Source organism: Antechinus flavipes, chromosome 2, assembly GCF_016432865.1.
Source record: "Antechinus flavipes isolate AdamAnt ecotype Samford, QLD, Australia chromosome 2, AdamAnt_v2, whole genome shotgun sequence".
NCBI classification, from domain to species: domain Eukaryota; kingdom Metazoa; phylum Chordata; class Mammalia; order Dasyuromorphia; family Dasyuridae; genus Antechinus; species Antechinus flavipes.
Genome location: NC_067399.1, coordinates 538569232 through 538587030, shown reverse-complemented (window position 1 = coordinate 538587030; position 17799 = coordinate 538569232). Strand labels below are relative to the sequence as shown.

General features: G+C 38.0%; 1 protein-coding gene across 1 annotated transcript in view; it reads left to right on the top strand.

Annotated features, from left to right (window-relative positions):
* The window catches only part of IQCH (IQ motif containing H), a 295121-nt gene that overhangs the window by 260616 nt on the left and 16706 nt on the right, over positions 1 to 17799 (top strand). Inside the window, exon 17 of the mRNA XM_051980800.1 lies at positions 8045 to 8209. Coding sequence (XP_051836760.1) covers positions 8045 to 8209 — 165 coding nt within the window. The remainder of the gene's footprint in view (positions 1 to 8044; positions 8210 to 17799) is intronic.

Below are 17799 nucleotides of genomic sequence, written 5' to 3'. Positions count from 1 at the left end.
CCAAAGTGAAAAAGTGAATAATCTTTTCCCCACTTCCCCAGAAGGGCTGCTGCAGCACATCATCCCGAGACCCACCCCAGATTCTCAAGTATTGTATCAGCATCTCATGAGCCCTGCCAGGGTCAGCGAACCTCTGAGTACAGTCAGGTACAGGGATGAGCTGAATGCTCATCATCTGAAAACCAGACTAACTAGGCTGAGCAGCTCATCTCCAAACTGGCTCCAAACTAATACATTTTTCAACCAAGCATATTCATAGACTGACTCCCAAAACTCACAGGGAGCCTAGGATGTTGAAATTCAATCTGGAAAGGTCTTTGGAGGTCATCCAGTCCAATCCCCTTATACATATATCTATCCCTCACCTTTCAGGTTCTTGTGAAGGATGCACTTTGTAAACCATAAAGAGCTCCAAGAATCTGATTCCTTGTCTTTGTTCGTTCGGAGTCATTTCCTCCATGGTCCACTTTGCTAAGAGTGAGATGTTTTGCTCATTTTATTTACTCTACTAGCAGTCTGCTCTGACCTAGAATAAGATGGATTTGACAACATAGCAAGCCAAAGAGGAGTGAGAAAAGTTCAGGCTCCCATAATGAAAGGACTTGGATTCAGATCCTGCCTCTGACCCTAATTGTATTACTCTAAGCAAGTCACTTAATTTCCCTGATCTCAGTATCCTCATATTCAAAATGAAAGGGAAAGGGGAAACTTCCAATTCCATAGGTATAACCAAAAACAGGGTTTGCAAAGAGAGTGAATGAGACTGGGACCCTTAGGACAGTAGCCTTTAATGAGGAACTGTGTCCAACTTAGATATGAGCCCCCAGAGAGTCAGTGCTCATCTGCAACTCAAGGTAAAGCCAAAAACAGGTCGCAGTGGTAATCAGAGAATTTCAGAAAGTGATCTTTGTCTATCCTTCCTCCCCTTCTTGTCTCCTAAATCCCCTCCTCCCCAAATTAGACAACCAATAGGAGAGAAAAAATGTCTTTGTACTAGGAACAACCTGTTTCCTTGCAATTTCAATGCCTGAGGCCTAGACAGGAAAGATGGGCCTTAAGGCCTAGAGAAGGATGTTAGAAAATGTTCCTTTCCCCTCCCTTTTGTCTTTGGTTCTATTGCTTCCTTAAAGTTTGTGTAAATAGTTGTGATTTCAGATCCTCCTCTCCCTCTCCACTCCAGCTGCCTAGTCTGCCATCCCAGCTTCATTGATTCTGCTCATTGATATGCACAGTGAAAAGCTGATCAATGCAGTGGAAACAGGTTTTCCTGTCAGGGTCCCCAGGAGCCCAAAAGAAGAAACCAGAAAGTGGTCACCATTCTGACCACACTCCTTTCTTTCCCAGTTTAAAACCTCATTGGGAATCTCCTTAGCATTCTAGTTCAATCTTCCAAGTAAATAAGTATAGATTGTTTCAGAGAGAGAAAAAATGCTATCCCTAATCATTTAGTCAGTTAATTAGTAGGGTTTCAATAACCCCTACAATGTGTCCTTTACTATAAAGAATATAAGTATAAGACTGAGTATTTAGAGGGAAAGAGTTAATAAGTAATGCTTGTCCCAAGATGTGTTGACCACAACACTATTCATCCTATGCCTAAGTCATAGTCCCTGTCTTCATGGAGCTTATAGCCTACCTAGAGAAACTTAACATGCAAACATGAAGCATTTAGAGAGTAATTACATCACTGTAAACTGGACATCATGTATAATAGGTATCATTTCTTGTCTTCTCAATCAGTGAGGGAAAGGTAGAAAGGAGACGATTTGGAGCAGAAAATAAAAATAATTGTTTCTAAAAATATAAATAAACTAGATGTTTCTGAATCCTAAGTACAACAGTTAACAACTTAACTCCTGTTAAGTACAACAGGAATAGAAGAATTCCTATTCTAAGAAAGCAATAATTAATATGGCTCTTCAGTGGCCAGAAAAGTGCTATGTAATAAATAACAAAACTCCAAGCTGGACTTTGAAGAATGGAGAGAGTTTGGATTAGGAGAGAGGAGGAGGGGGAGGCATTCTGGGTGGAGAAATCAGATATATGGTGCCCCATTCCCTAACAAAAGAAAGCAACATTTCAGAAACTAAGTATTCTTAGTATTTAATTTGTTTATATATACATTTTACAGATATTTATATATATAAATATAAATTTGTATCCATTATTGTATCTTTCATTCTACACAAAAAGAAGTTTCCTCTGTAAGGAATATGAGTAGAAAATCAGGACTGGAGGAAAATCCTTTGAAATTCTTTAGAGAATGTCTGTGAATTGACATGAAGAGTCCTAATTTTCTAGAAAGTTAAGAAGGAGGAAGAAAAACATTCTTCTTTTTCTTATCTTTTTCTTTTTTAATGTATTAATTTAAAATAAATGCAAAATAGAAAAAACAGAAAAAGAAATAAAGCATTGTTATGTGCATAGCAGAACATGAAAAGATTCAAAATATATAACAATAAATTTCCATTTCAAGAAAGTCTATATAATAGAACACATTGTTTTCAGTACTATCCACCTTTTCTTTGCTTCCTTAGAAGTTTTCTTTGGTTTTCTGATGTACACTTTTTTCCCCTTTTCTGCCCCTCACATATGTCAAGCAAACTATACAGTTAAGCATAAATATATTTATGTATACACACATACACACATATACATACACACACACACACACACACACACACGCACACACATTCACTTTACAATCCAGAGACACTGGTCTCCTTCTAGTCTTTGAACAAGAGACTATATCACCTAATGCTAAGTGAGTGTATTCACGTCCTTCATACCCATTACTCTCTCTGTCTCTGTTTCTCTTTGTCTCTGTCTGTCTCTCTCTGTGTGTCTGTCTCTCTGTGTCTCTTTCTTCCTTCTCTTCCCCTTCCTTCCCTTCCTCTTCTTTCCCTTCTTCCCCCCCTTTTTCTGTATATCTCTTCTTTTTTTTCTCTGTGTCTCTATCTCTCACTGTCTCCATCTCTGTTCTCACATCTCTGGCTTCTTTGGTTTCTTTTACATTTTAGCAGAAGTCCTAACTTCTGCAGAAAACTTTCATCTTTCTTAATCTTTTGGGCTTTCTGAGACTTATCTCCAGTTTTATCCTATCCATATTTTGTCTTTTTGTTGTTTGTCCATGGTCTCCCCTATTAAACTGTGAGCTTCTCAAGAGCAGTCGCTAGTCTTTACTTTTCTTTGTACCTCCAGAGATTAACCCAGTACTTGGTACACAGTAAGCCTTTAATAAATACCTGATGACAAGAGGCTAGAATCCTAGCAAAGTGGCACATACCAACTAGATCAGGCTCCATACAACATACTTCTGAAGAAAAAGTCAGCTGAGCTGATGAAGAGTTTCACCAATAAGTGGCACCAAAATTGCAGTGGAATGGTAGAATAAGAGGGAACTTGACCATAAGGGACTTTCCTATATCTCCTCACTGCACACTCTTCAGATGGCCAAACATCCAATTTAGCCTTTTCCACCTGATTCAGAAAACAAAGCCATTTTTTTTACTTATAGAAATCAAATAAAACTCATATTTTGTACCTAGTTTGACTCTACTGCTTAGGCAAAGTTGACTATTTCATATAATATGATTTGAGAAACACCAAAGGTTCATTTGTCTGTGAATGTTTCAAGCTTCAACCTCCCATGAGTTTAAAAATGACTGTTACTAGATTCTTTTTAAATATGCCTAAATTTTTACATTTTAATAGGAGCTCTTACATTGATATTGTCTCCAGACGGTCCCCATTAAAATACAAATACTTCTTCTGGGGAGGAGCAACTCATTAAGAGACATTAATACATTATCATTTTGTCAGTTCTAGAGTAGAGAAAAGGAGTCCTGAGAATATAGGAAAGAAAAAAAATCAGAATGGAGGAAGGAACACTGTATGGGATACTGCCCAAAAAAAGTAGATGAAGTGGTATGGTGTGAGCTTAGCAGCAAAAGACACTGGATAAAGGAGTGGGGATTCATAATTCACAATTATGCCTAGAACCAGCTTTAACTATAAGAATCCACAAAATCTTTATTGGGAAGTAGAGATAGAATATTAATGCTTCATTTTCACTGTGGCCTCATAGGGTCCTGTTTCCACATTTTTATAAGGCTAAAAGATAGATATTTGAAATTGCTGCATTCACCTTTCTCTTCCATACTTCCCTAACACTCTTACCTACCATTATCATTCCCATATCTGTAGTATTTCAAGGTTCACAGAACATTTCCTCATAACAATCCCCTTAAGTAGATGGCACAATCATGCTCTCTGTCTTATAGACACAAAAACTGAAATTCAGATCAAATGACTTGCCTATGGTCATACAATTCATATACATCAAGACAGAGTTTGAAATTCGATCTTTCAAACTCCAAAACTGATCCTCTCTCCACTAGGAAACATGGTCTCTAAATGCCTTCCCCTGAGTTTGCTGATTGTTTTGTTAGTTTTTCTTCTTCCTCAGATCACTGAGCAGTTCTGTCTTCAGATCTCCCTAGCAGAAAGGTCCTTAAGCTCAGGGTCTCAGGGTAGTTGCTTTGTTTGAACATTATCATAGGACGGTGACTATAGAGGGACCCAGAGAAGGAGACTTGTGAATATATCATGAATGTTGTAGTGATTGTGCAAAAATAGCAATTGTGATATAGATTGTTTAGTAGTTTCATAAGTCCAGAATGAAAAAGGTATCTTACATGGCATGTATTTCACCCCTTCATTTTACTGAGGAGAAAATAACAGTTTCATAAGTCTAGAACTAAAAGAATACCTTACATAGCATCTAGTTCAACCCTTCATTTTACTGAAGAGAAAACCAAAGCTTAATTATTGTTGTTTTTCCTACCTTTTGGAAGGGTACTATGGCATTAGGGAAGAGGTGCCATGACTTACAGGTGAGTTGGATTTCAGTGAGAGAGGATGGTGCAAAGTTACTAGCTTCCCTTTTTCCTCTCCAGACATCTGGGTCCAGTGGCAAGGCATAGATCAGGATGGCTGAGATGGTCCTGGATGCAGTGAGAGACTTAGTTCTATTTAAGTTAAACCCTTTAGCAGATCTCAGTTTATAAGAAGCAATGCCCATTCAGTAATTAAAGCTAGGTAAGAAATGAGACAAAGAACATCCTCTTAAACTAGTGGGGGGAAACCTATATGGGAGGGAAAGACTTTTAGGGTTTCTGGTCAGAACAGAAACAATTGCTGCTTACATTCACTCTGAACCATTAAAAGACCAAATAATGACCAAATGAGACTTGGCCTAGGACTTATTGGCCAATTAGTGAAAACAGAGTGATTTGGGTTTAAAGTATGGTCCTTAAAAAGAAATCTGGCCCATAAATCCCAAGATATCTTGTGAGGTATAAAGTGACAACCAAAACCACACAGGTGGGATTTGAAACCAGTTCTCAGATCTAAATGCAGCCCACTTTCTATAGACACATTTTTACCCGTAAGTAAAGTAGACAATTGCAATGAAACCCTGAAACCTTGTTTTTGATATAAATGTGAAAAAGATTTCCTTATCATCACTAAGTGGCTGAGTGATGGAAATGATGAAGAAAAGGCTTGAGATTTCCTTTCTGTTTTAATTGTGATTTGATGAAAAATGGTGTCGTTTAATAGAAAGTTCAGGCTTAGTAGCAAGAGACTAGGTTCTCATCCCCATATTACAGAGTCCTTTGTCAAGTCACTTACTCTGAAAATTTTAATCTCCTTATCTATGAAATAAGAATTATAGTAATAGCCCCCTCCCCCACTGCTCTGCTTTGATGGGGGTGAGGGCAAAGAATAGGATGGGAATGGAAGGGATGAAAAGGTGTTTTGGTGAAGATCAAAAGAAACAACATGTATGAAAATGCTTTGGAAGAAAAAAGCTTCCAAGTGTTGGGAAAATATAAAATAAGAATATAAAATTAATGTGCAGTTAAAAAAGAAAAAGGCGAATCCCTCCAAAGCTAATTTGCTTTGCAGTCAACTCAAGTGTTTGTTGTGGAATGCAGCCTCACCCTTACCAAGAGCTTCACAAAGTTTGACCAGACTCTCAGAAAATTGCCTGCCTTGTAAGAATGGAAAGTTCACTTTATTCTGAAGGGAAAGCAGCTGTCCCCACCTGATTTGCATTTTACACAATGCAGCAGAAAATATTTAAGTTGACAAATAGGATATTTAATACTGCAACAGATACTTGGCAGTTAGTTTTTAACAATTGTTTCAAATGTGATTTATTTGCTATTATAAAAAGGGCATTGCTATGTGAATATAACTCGGAAATTAGCTCCAGTTTAGTGAGAGGCCTTGACTGCCTGACCTCTTAATATCCTTATAATGATGCCATTTACCATTCAATGCTTAGTCAAGTCACTCACTGCTACATTTGTTTTAAAGGAGGCCACTGTAGGGCAGAGGCGCTACGTGTGCTAGCTTTGGTGTGGGAGGCACGTGCTCTACCCGCCTTTTAGCAAAGAAGAGGGGCCGGCGCTCAATTAAGTCCTTTATGAAAAGGGCTTAGATTCTAGTTTCCTAGAGTGAGAGTGCATTACTACTCATTACAATCCACTCCAGCTAGAACGGGCCGCGCGTTTTCTCGGCGAGATTTTTCTCAGGGTAGTCTGAACTGCTAAGTCCCCTGAACAAGCTTTTGACCATCTAGTGCTTCCTGCCTTGTGTTAGTCCTTGGTAGGTAGAGTTTGCTCAAAGAGCCAAGGACATCAGTGCCTCTGTTAGTGGGGTGATGGTGCTTCATTTTCAGAAAACCAATGAATCCTGGTCAAGGTGGAGTGATACAACCTAGTCTAACTGAGCAACAAGACCCGGTCTTCCCCGCCTCATCCGGGAGCTACTCAGTCTCAGGACAGAATCCAAAATGACTCTCATCAGTACGCCCCCTAACTGAAACCACTCAGCAATATTGACAGCAATAGTTTAGGAGATCCCAGAATCATAGATATAGAACTAAAAAAGACCGTGGAGGCCATCAAGTTCAGTCCCCTCATTTTGTAAATGATGTGTAAAAAGTCCAAAGATGAGTATCAAAGGTGGGCTTTGAACCCCTGTCCTCTGACCTCAGAGACAGTATTCTTAGAGGGAAATAAAGGAATAGCATAGGCTCATAATGTAGATTTAAAACAAGAAGGGACTTTAAAAGTCATTGAGACCAACTCCTTCATTCTGTTGTTTTTCAGTCATGTTTAGTCATTTCTGACTCTTCATGACCTCTTTGGGAGTTTCTTTCTCGGCAAAGACACTGGCGTGGTTCTCCATTTCTTTTTCCAGTTCACTATATAGATCAGGAAACTGAGGCAAAGTGCTTTCATTTCAATCTCTTGAAAAATCTTTGGAGCAAGTAGTAGAGATATCACTCCCCTTTGAGAGAAGAGGAAGTGGAGACACAGTGCAGTAGAGAGACCTGGCTAGACTCATTAATAGCAATGCTGATACAAAATAATTAGGCACCACTCCTCCTGATTCAAAGAGTCTTGTGCTTTCGTTTCTGTGGCATATTGAAATTCTTGGAGCGTATGGCCATTTTCTTTTCCAATAGCCGGCCACACCATGACCAGAAGGACAGGAGGTTCAGTTCTGCTCTTTTCTCCAGCAGGGGATGAGGCCTTTGTCACAGCAGTTCATTCTTTGCATCAGGCCCTCTTCCTCCTTTCCATTTCACTGCCCTACAACTCCCACCCCAACCAATTCCCTAAACTTTATTTTTACTCAATTTTCTCAATGGAATTGAGAAATTTCTTTGCTTTACCCATTTTAGAAATGTTCAGCCATGAGCAGAAAAATCAAAAACTACCTCAGCCTTCCTGAATTTAGTTAACTCTCCTCAAATAAGGTAATGGGACAATTGGGTCGATTTTCTCTGCTGAGTTATTTGCACTCCTGTAAATGCAGTGATTATCTTGACTGTTCCGATTAGGGGTTTATGGCAGCTCCATCACTCGATTGAATGATGTAGAAATGGAAGCGAAAGGTATCTGCTCCATCACATTCTCCCCCTTTTTTTATGGTCTCATTTCTTCTTTTTTCTTCCTATTTTCATTAGATATGGGCAACAGACCTTGAACTTTTTTATAGTGACCAGCTTTCCTTGACACAGCTCGTCTTGTATGTGACCAGAGGAAATCTGGATTTCAGGTCTAGTGTCTTAGAAGTGACACCCTCTGTAAAGAAACTTGAAACTTCCCTCAGCCAGATGGAGATAGAACCAGTAAGTATTAATCAATCAACTAACATTTCCTGAATACCTACTGACTATGTCCTACCCTGTGCTACAGATAGAGGGGAATGGGGTTATGCAAAAATGAAAAAGACCCAATCCCTGCCTTCTGAGTTGGCTATCCTTTTCAAGAGATAAAATAGAAACAAGAAAAGCTGACTAACCAATCAATGCTACTACAATTAAAAGGATAAAGGGTTACTGAGGGGAGAAAAAAATCTTGGCAATAAGTTTCTCTGATAAAGTTCTAGTTTCCAAGATCTGTAAGGAAATTATTCAAATTTGTAAGAATAAGAACTATTCCCAATTGGTTCCCCTTTGATAAACAGTCAAAGAATATGAATAGTAATTTTTAAAGGAAGAAATCCTTGCTAGTAATAGCTATATGAAAAGTTGCTTAAACATATAAGGTAATATGTGGTCAGTGTTGAAAGAGTGGCAAAGATGCCAAATATCATTGGATCTCTGCATGGGAAGAGTCCCCTGTGAAGTGGATTCATCCAGAAGACTTCATGGAAGAGATGAAACATGAGTTGAGCCTTGAAGGACAGGAATAGGTAGAGAGAAGAATTGGGAAGCATTTCAAATAGGTATAAGTCAATGTCATTATCAAATAACATTATTGAACATCTACTTATACAAGGTTCTTCTGCCCTAAAAGCTACACCATCACCAGAACAAGTATACTCAGCTTAGCAGCCTCCCATTTATAATAGATAAAATCAAAAGGCCTCAGGACGGTAAATGTCTAACCTAAGGCATTATCCAAGTTCACAAAGCTAGTAAGTGGCAGATCTGGGATTCATAGTTTTAAGTCCAAACTTATACTCTTTCCGTAACTCCTAGGCTGAGCAATCCCTATCTTGGGAATCTAAGTTTTAAGCATTTTTAATGAGATGCCTCAGAGTAGTTCAACTGATTTCTTCCAACTTTAAAATTCTCTGATTTTTAAAATAAATCCTGGACATGTGGCAGTTCCAGAAGAAAAATCATAAAGTACTCATTGTTAACATCACCTATATGTCTAGGTAGGCGGTTGAATAATAATAAATATAATGATTAGCATTTTATAGTACTTTAGCATTTATAAATTTTCTACATTTTATCTATTTTGACTCACAATAATTCTGTAATATAAATCCTAATATTATTCCCATTTTATAGATAGGGAAATTGAGGCTAAAATAGAATAAGTGACTTGCTTAGGATCATATCACTAATAAATCCCTGAGGCAGTATTTGAACTCAAATTTTCCTGACATTCATTGTGCCACTTGGCTGGAAAGATGCACTGTGAAGGAATACTTCCTTATATGGTTATCACTGTTTGTGCTAACCTCATATGCTTAACTTGGACACAAAAACTTAATCATCAAGCATTTATTAAGCACCTATTATGTACTAGGCACTAGGGGTACAAAGGCAAAAGTGAAGGTTCATGACCCCAAGGATTTTACATTTTAACAGAGGAGATAACATGAATACACAACACACAAGCATGTGAGAAAACATACAAAATAGAATGTAAACTTGGGGGAGGCAGGGAACCTTAGCTGGAAGGAACCAGGAGTCCAGGAAAGACAGAGCAGAAAACAGAGCCTGAGTCTAGCTATCTTGAAGTAAATGAGAGATTTCAAGAGGCAGGGGTGAGTATGGTGTCTGTTTTATGCATGAGGAACAGCTAATTCAAAGAGCACAGACACATGAAATGATGTGTCTAGTGTAAAGAATAGCAAGGAAGCCAGTTTGGCCAGACCATAGATTTCATAAAGGAGTGGAAGATCTAATAAGACAGACAACATAATAGGGAATCAGATTATAAAGAGCAAAATTTGATTCAAAGGGAAAGGTGGACAAAGAAAGATGGCCCCATGATGAGCAAGTCCTAACTGCCTACAGAAAGGGATTCTAAATCCTTCACTTCTCTGTTGGGCTTTCAGTAGCAAAGAAAAATGCCGAACTCCACCTTTTGTCCTACTGGCCATGAGTTTCAGGATGGGCCATCCCAAATCCAGGCTATTTCTAAAAGAAAGCTGCAGATGGTGGTGGTATTCAGTCAGTAGTCCGCATTGAATGACAATTCGTGGCTTTAAATATGTTGCTTCAGAGATGTCTAGCCAAAAGCATATGTTGTGTTTTGGATGAGAGACACGCTCAGTGGTTTCCCCCATTGTGCCTGCTGGCTTCCTTCCTAAATGCAGACAGTATTGTGGAAATCTTCAGAGAGAGTCTTACAATATTGTGGACATGGCAGAGGAAAGCACTATGGTGCTGAATGGTCTGAAAGTCCTATAATTCCAGAAGGAGAATATGCTGCTTGTTACTATAATCAAGTATGGACCAGAATGTGCTTTTTTGATTTTTAGGAAGATAAAAGCCTCAGTTTTGGTGTGAGTGGAAGTGTGTACTTTCAATTGTGTTTGTCTTTGTGCTCAGAAGTACACACAATTATGCTCAGGTACACACAGGTATATACAAGTATGATTAGATGTGTACTAGCCTGCATTTAAAACCAAACAGAAATTTTACTTGAAAACTGTGCAGATTATGATGCCATTTTTAGGAAAAGGAAGCTGTCATCTTCTCCAACTTGACAATGCTTCTTTGAAGAATACAAGGAAAAGAAGAGCAAAAACAAAATGCTTATGAAAGTACAAAAGATTTCAGAAACCATAAAGTACTTCTGACTTGGAAAGGCATTTTACATAAGGAGAATCAGGGCAAAAACTGAACAAAACAAAAACTCAAACTTTTTTCTTCTCATACTCACAGAAGTGATATTGTCCCATTCCTGCCCTAAAAAAAGATGTCAAGAAATTGTGATTTAAAGGTTAATGAGCTCCTGATCTAATGTTCTTGTCAAGCAACCATTTTGAGAACAAAGAGAAATTAGTTATGATTAGTCCCAGAAGTACACGTTTTAAAAATGAAAAGTAATCAAGTAGCAACTTTTTTTAATTAAAATTCTGTCAGAATTAGCATAAATTGTCATCCTTTTCCTATTGGTTTTTATCTAGCTATTCTTCTGGCTTCTCCTTCCTGGATTTTCAAGGAGCAGTAACAAGAACTGTTTTGGAAAATATCTTAAAATAACCCAAGACATTCATAAACATTTTAACAGCACATGATCTGTAATGAATGATTAAGTAAAACCTTTTGTGTTAAATTATGATGTTAATAATGATTCTGTCTCTTTTAATTTATTATGAATTCTCAAATGCTCCTGGTTTGATTTTGATAAAATGGAACAACAACGGAGTTTATGTGATGACTTTATTTTTAGAACTCCTTCTTTGAAAGAACAAATTTCCTAGATACTGCTGCTACTGTAATTATGTACAAAACCAATCACTCATTATAGTTAGGATACATTATCTTCTAGACAGATGAGGCTAAATAAGCAACACATTAATAATTCAGAGTGCAGTTCATTATGCATGTGGATGCATGCTTTGTAACCAAAATAAGCACCTCATCAGCCTCATGCCAACCCTTAAACAATAGTTCTGTGTTATTGCAGCCCCATTCAAGTTTACGCTTGTTAAACTGCTACTTGGATTATTTTATCAAACATTCATTTATTTGTGGTCCCTTACTGCCGAGAACAGATTTTGGAAGCTCCTTTTTTCAGTTAATGATTTGAGCAATGGGTGTTATTAATTCTCAGAATATTATAAACATGATTAATTCTCAGGCAGAGATTTATTACACAAGGATTTCAACTATGTCAACTTAAATACATCACTGTCAAAACAAGTATCATGGAGAAAATGAAATGCACTTCCCATTCTCAAGCTCAGAAGGAAATCGATTTAAATTGTGGCTAGAACAAAATGATATTCTCCAATGAAAAAGAGAGTTTTAAAGTTTCTTTTTATTTAGCATAAGAATTCTTGTTAGATTGTAATTTAAAAAGAAGACTGAACTTTAACCAAGAACTTTTTTGTACTTTTTTTGATTTTTACTCTTTTTCCACTGAGAGTCAATCTCTACATTTTCAAGTCATGTCTAACTGGGTTCTTTGAAATTTAGACTGTTCAGCAATGGCAGATCGGGGTCCTACAAAAAAGTCCAGACTGACACAGACTTATGTGGACAGGTTTGGTGAATGCCTAATTGCTATGATTTGAGAGGTCTCCAGCAAGATCCTCATGCTCAAATATTCCACTTTTTGTTTCTTTCAATTTAGCAGTGTATTATCGTAAGAAAGTAACCCTGGAATTGTAACCAGAAAAGATCAGGATTCAAATCCCAGATGTGGCACTTGTTCCCCAGGGGGCAATAAGCATAACACTTATCCTAGTCTCAATTTCCTAATCTATAAAATAGGGATATTAATAATTGTTCTATCTATCTCACTGGAGTGTTGTGAAGAAAGTCCCATGTAAATACCAAAGTATGTAGAAATGTGAGATTTTATTATTTAGATTCAATGTTTTGAACTTCAGTTCTCTTATTAAAATTTAAATGACCTCAGAAAGAATCATATCTTAAACCATTCACAGCTCAGTTACCAACTAACCTTTTAGGAAATATAGGTGTGGGAAAGAGGAGAGAGATTTGAAGTAAAGATTTAGGTATTTCAAGAAGAAGTGAAAGGATACCACAATGGAGACAGAGGGTGGGGGAATGAAAAGTGACAAAGGAAATTTTATGAACTCCATCACTTTAGAGAGGACCTTCCAACCCAGACTATACAAAGGCAGTTGTTGGATGTGACCTTAGGTGAGTCCTTCAGCCACAAAATACCCATAGTCCATTCCAAAGGAATCATCAAGACTTAATGAATGCACTTCAGCATAAATGTTTTTGATGAAGGTAATCACAGAAATGCCTACTAGAAATCAGACTAGTTCTTTTGGCGTGCACTCTCAAAGTTATCTTCATAGACTAAAGGTATCTTCATCACAAAAAGGACATTAAACACCTAGAAAATTACACCCAAAATGAGAATCAGCTCTTTAGGACAAATTAGAGGAAATCAGAGATGTGACCAGGCGCATTGGGTTTAAAATATTCCAAAAAGGTAGTAGGTTATTAGCCAAAAATGTCTTGGGCAATTGATTTCAGACCTTTATGTTAAGGGTTCTTAATTTAGGATTCGTAGATTCCCAAAGAATCCATGGATAGATTACAAAGTCCTTGAACTTAGATGAGAAAAAAAATTAAATCTTTATTTTCATTAGCCTTTTATTTCCTTGAAATTCTGTGTATATTATTTTTTGCATTTGAAAACATTTTCCTGAGGCAGTGTTCCCAGGCTTACCAAACTGCGGAAAAGGCCCATTATAGACATATCAAAAAGCTTAAGAACCCGTTTCATAGAAATCACCTCCCTTGTGGGAGTTATAATATGGAGAGAAAGTTCTGATGTTTTACTCAAATTAAAGCTCATCTAGAATCTTAAAGTCATAGAATTTCAGAGCTAGATAGGATGTTGGAAATCAATTCAACATGTCATTTTACAAATACAGAAGCTAAAGCAGAAAAAAGTAATTAGACAAATTAGTAGCAAACAGGATTAAAATCCCAGAACATCTTTTATTTTACTACGTGGTTTAAAATACTAATTATAAAAAATAGTAAATCTAAATGTAACTTCTATCAAGAATGGGAAGAAACATTATTTAAATTATCTATGTTATGAAATAATACTCTAAAATGTAAAACATGTGCTCTTATATCTGTTTCTTGAAAAATTAGTAGATTTTTTTTGAGGCAGGATCATTCTTTACCCCACAGTGGAAAAGGAACAGTTCTCTCCATAAGCATTTTACCTTTAATGCATTACAGAAAGCTTTGGGTGAGGCCCTGGGAGCTCTACTAGAGCAGAGCTGTGGCCAAAGATTCTCTGCCACACGATTCCCCCATATCTGCCTAAGAAAAAACATCAATGTTGACAATGGTATGGAGGCCACTGGCTCACAAATCCTTGGTACAAGAGAGGTCCTGCAGAATGCAGAACAGGCCTTAGCACCTATAGGAGAATTAGCTATGATATATAATGTTAATATGAATTCTCATTTCAGGTTAGATTTTATTCATCCTTAACAAACTGATATTGATTGCCTACTGCCTATTGATTATGGAAAGTGAGTTATGCAAACCAAACAACTAATTCTCTTTCTGGCCAAAAAGAGTTTAATTGTATTTTTGTTTTCTTTCCAAAAAGGATGGTCTATAGCTGTAAAACCATTGACTTGAGATGGTACAATTGTCTCTGTCATTTTTGATGTCAGATTTTTCCTCTTTGCTCCTGACATTCCAGGCCTCGTAATTTTATAGAAAAGAACTGAGGCCCAGAGACATGAAATGTCTTGCCCAAGGTCTCTGAAGTACGAATCCTCAGAGGTAGGATTTGCACTCAGGCCCTCGAACTCCAGCATGGATGTTCTCTCCACTGTATCATGATTTTAGAATTGAGAATCTCAGAGGGGAAGGGATGCTAGTGACCATCAAACTTAATCCCCTCTGTTTATAGCTGAGGAAACTAAGACCTAGGGAAAGGCCATGGCTCACCTACAGACAGGTGGGCTAGGGCTTAAAAATGTACCATCCTCTTAGGTGTGGTTGGTATTTTGGGTATTTTGTTTTTTGATATTTCTATGAATTTGATGCTTTCCAAGGTCCTTCTCTTCCTAGATGCATGGCCATAAGATGCAGCATCACCAGGAACACCTCCCACCTGCTCCCTGCACCGAGTTCCCTGACAGCCATAGCATCTTTACACAACAGTGTGTCTTGTTGTTGTTTTATATACTAACATGCTTTATCATGTTTATACAAGGTTTCCCAGATACTCTCCTCACCACAAACCTGGGAGGTAGACCATGCAAGTATAATGATACCCCATTTCACACAGAGGTAAAATGCAATTCAGAAAAATTGGGGGACCTGCCCATGACCATATACTGTCAATAAATATGGGAGCCAAAATGTGATAACCTTTACATGTTTCTCCTTAATCAAGTCCGATGTTCTTTCCCTTACACTACATTGCCTTTCTGTGTGCTCTTACCCTCAAGAAACTTTTCATCTAGGTGGGGAGAGAAAACATAGGTATAACTAATAAGATAGCAAGAAAGAAACTAGTGTATGATCATATGTATGGTGCAGACCATAAGGCTCTCGGAAGAGGCAGGGCACCCTGAAGGCTGGAGTGGCCGGGATTTGTGGAGGAAAAAGGATTTGAGCTAGTTCTTGCAAGATGAATAAGAATTAGACAAACAGAAGATCAGTCATCCAGATCAAAGGAAATGGGGATGTTTTGGCTTTAATTTCAGACTGCTTTCCTTCCAAAACACCATTACTACTTATTTTTAGAGGCTTCTACTAGGAAGACACGCAAGGTACCATTTCTTTTTATTCACTAACCAAAGAATTCCATCCCGATGACCCTAGGACTTAGTTCTGGAAATTACCTTAGAGGCCATCTGATTCAGCCTTTCATTTCACAAAGGAGGCCCCTGAAGGCCATGCTTCTTGGTTCCACAGCACAGACAAGGCAGGCGGGCGCTGAGGGCTCGCCGACTCCTGCGCCGTCCCAGTGCCAGTCTCCTTGTTTCCTTTGGCCTAGTCTCAGCTTTGTTAGGTTTTATACAATGGTGCATAAGAGAAGTTTAGAAGACAAAAATAACCTTGGAATTATCTTGTGAATTCATGGTAATTACTATGCAATTACATGCTCAGTAATCACAATGGAATTCTAGAGTATTTACAGTTCACATATCTACAGATAGCTCTGCCTTCCGCGTCTTCATTTTTAAAGTGAGTGTTATGGGACAGCACAGGCGAATGCCTAGGCCTGATGGCCATTGTACTTTGCATTGACAGAGAGGCAGAGCTGGTCTTACTTTATTCCAAACTAACTCTACGTTCGCCTTTTTGTCCCTTCGATGGCCCTGGGCAGGTGCTGAAGGGCGGTCTATCCCTTTACAGGAGGCTGGTATCCTATGTATCCTTAGAATTCTATTACAGCAAACATTACTGATTGGAAGTCCCTAAATGAGTTTATCTGAACAGAGAGAAAGGGAAAAGGGTGTCCAGTTTAGAAAGTCACACTATCATGTCATGATATAAATCCCAAAGATTTATTCTTACAGTTAAAAAAAAATCCATTGACTCCCTAACCTTTCTATCCTAATGGAACATGCACTCTGCTGACACAACTTTTGAGAACTTAGGTAAACTCCATCATGAAACATTGCCATAGGAATTTAACAAAGTAACAGGAGTGATAGCTACTTGGAATTGAATCATATTGGCTACAGTACATAGAGACAAATCTAGAAATTTAAGAAGCTTAAAACAGAATGTGCCCTATTGGTGACAGGCTGGTTAAAGCACACAGAGAATTAGCTTTTATCAAAGAACTTTTTTAAAAAAGCAAAAATCAGAAACAGCAATAAGAAGTGAAAATAATGAAATATTGCCATGAAAAAAAGCTGGAATATTGGACTATGAGTTCAGAAACCTTGGCTTCATCTTGGCTCTGTCTCTTAAAAAATGATCTTGAGGAATTCATAGACTCTTCCCTGTGCTTTAGGTTCCTCATCCATCCTCATCATCAGCTGCTCTTTGATTCTTCCAGTTCTAGTGGAAGGAGGATGGGGGTGTTTAATATAATGGTTGAAAATAAACCTCAGATCTTTTTAGCATCTGCTGGCAATACCCACCCTCCTCTACCTTCCACCCATGGCTATCATGGATCCATGAGCAACTCTAGGTGCCCATCCCTTACAGCACCTCGGAGTCTCCTAAAGCCCAGTCCCTGCCTATGGCTATGATCCAAATGTTCTCTGCTAGAAGAATGATAATGACTGTGGCTGCACATCCTGGTCTCCAGATTTACAATTGTCACAAACTTCGGCATCTTGACACATTTACATTTAACTAGTCACTTTACAGCTTATGATAAAGACAGTCTGGCATAGTGAATGAAGTCAGAAAGACTTACAGCCAAGTCCCATATTGGCTCTATAACCGTGGGCAACCACTTAACCTCTCGTGCTCAAGGCAACCCCCCACAATTATAAATTGGAGAAAAGGTGCCGATCTAAATGATAGTGGCATTTTCTTCAATTAGAAGTTCCCTATATCAAGGTAACCACAGACCCAGCTCCTATTCCTATTTCAGGATAATTTAGTGAGGCAAGTAACAACAACTATTATTATCCCAATTCTATGAATGATAAAAAAGAGGTCCAATGAGATTAAAGGGCACACATCTAAGTCTTCTGACTCCAAATTCAGTGTTCTTCCTACCACAACACAAATTCCAAGAGCAGATCACATCTGATTTCCAGAAGAAAATAAATCATGTCTGTTGAAGGCACATTGAAAGAGGTTGCCAGGCTGCCAGATTCCTAATACTTAATCTTTTAATGGTTATATTTTAGAGAACTTCAGAAAATATTAAAGACCGTTCAGACCTTATAATAACTGAACTCTTTGACAGGCTTTCCGCTGGTACCAGCAGAAGATGCCCAAAGGATGACAGCAAAAGAAATGTCCTAAACTCTCCCTGAAGTAATACATAGCAGTAATGTTTCAGCTTAGATTCTCACACTTAATTGCATGAT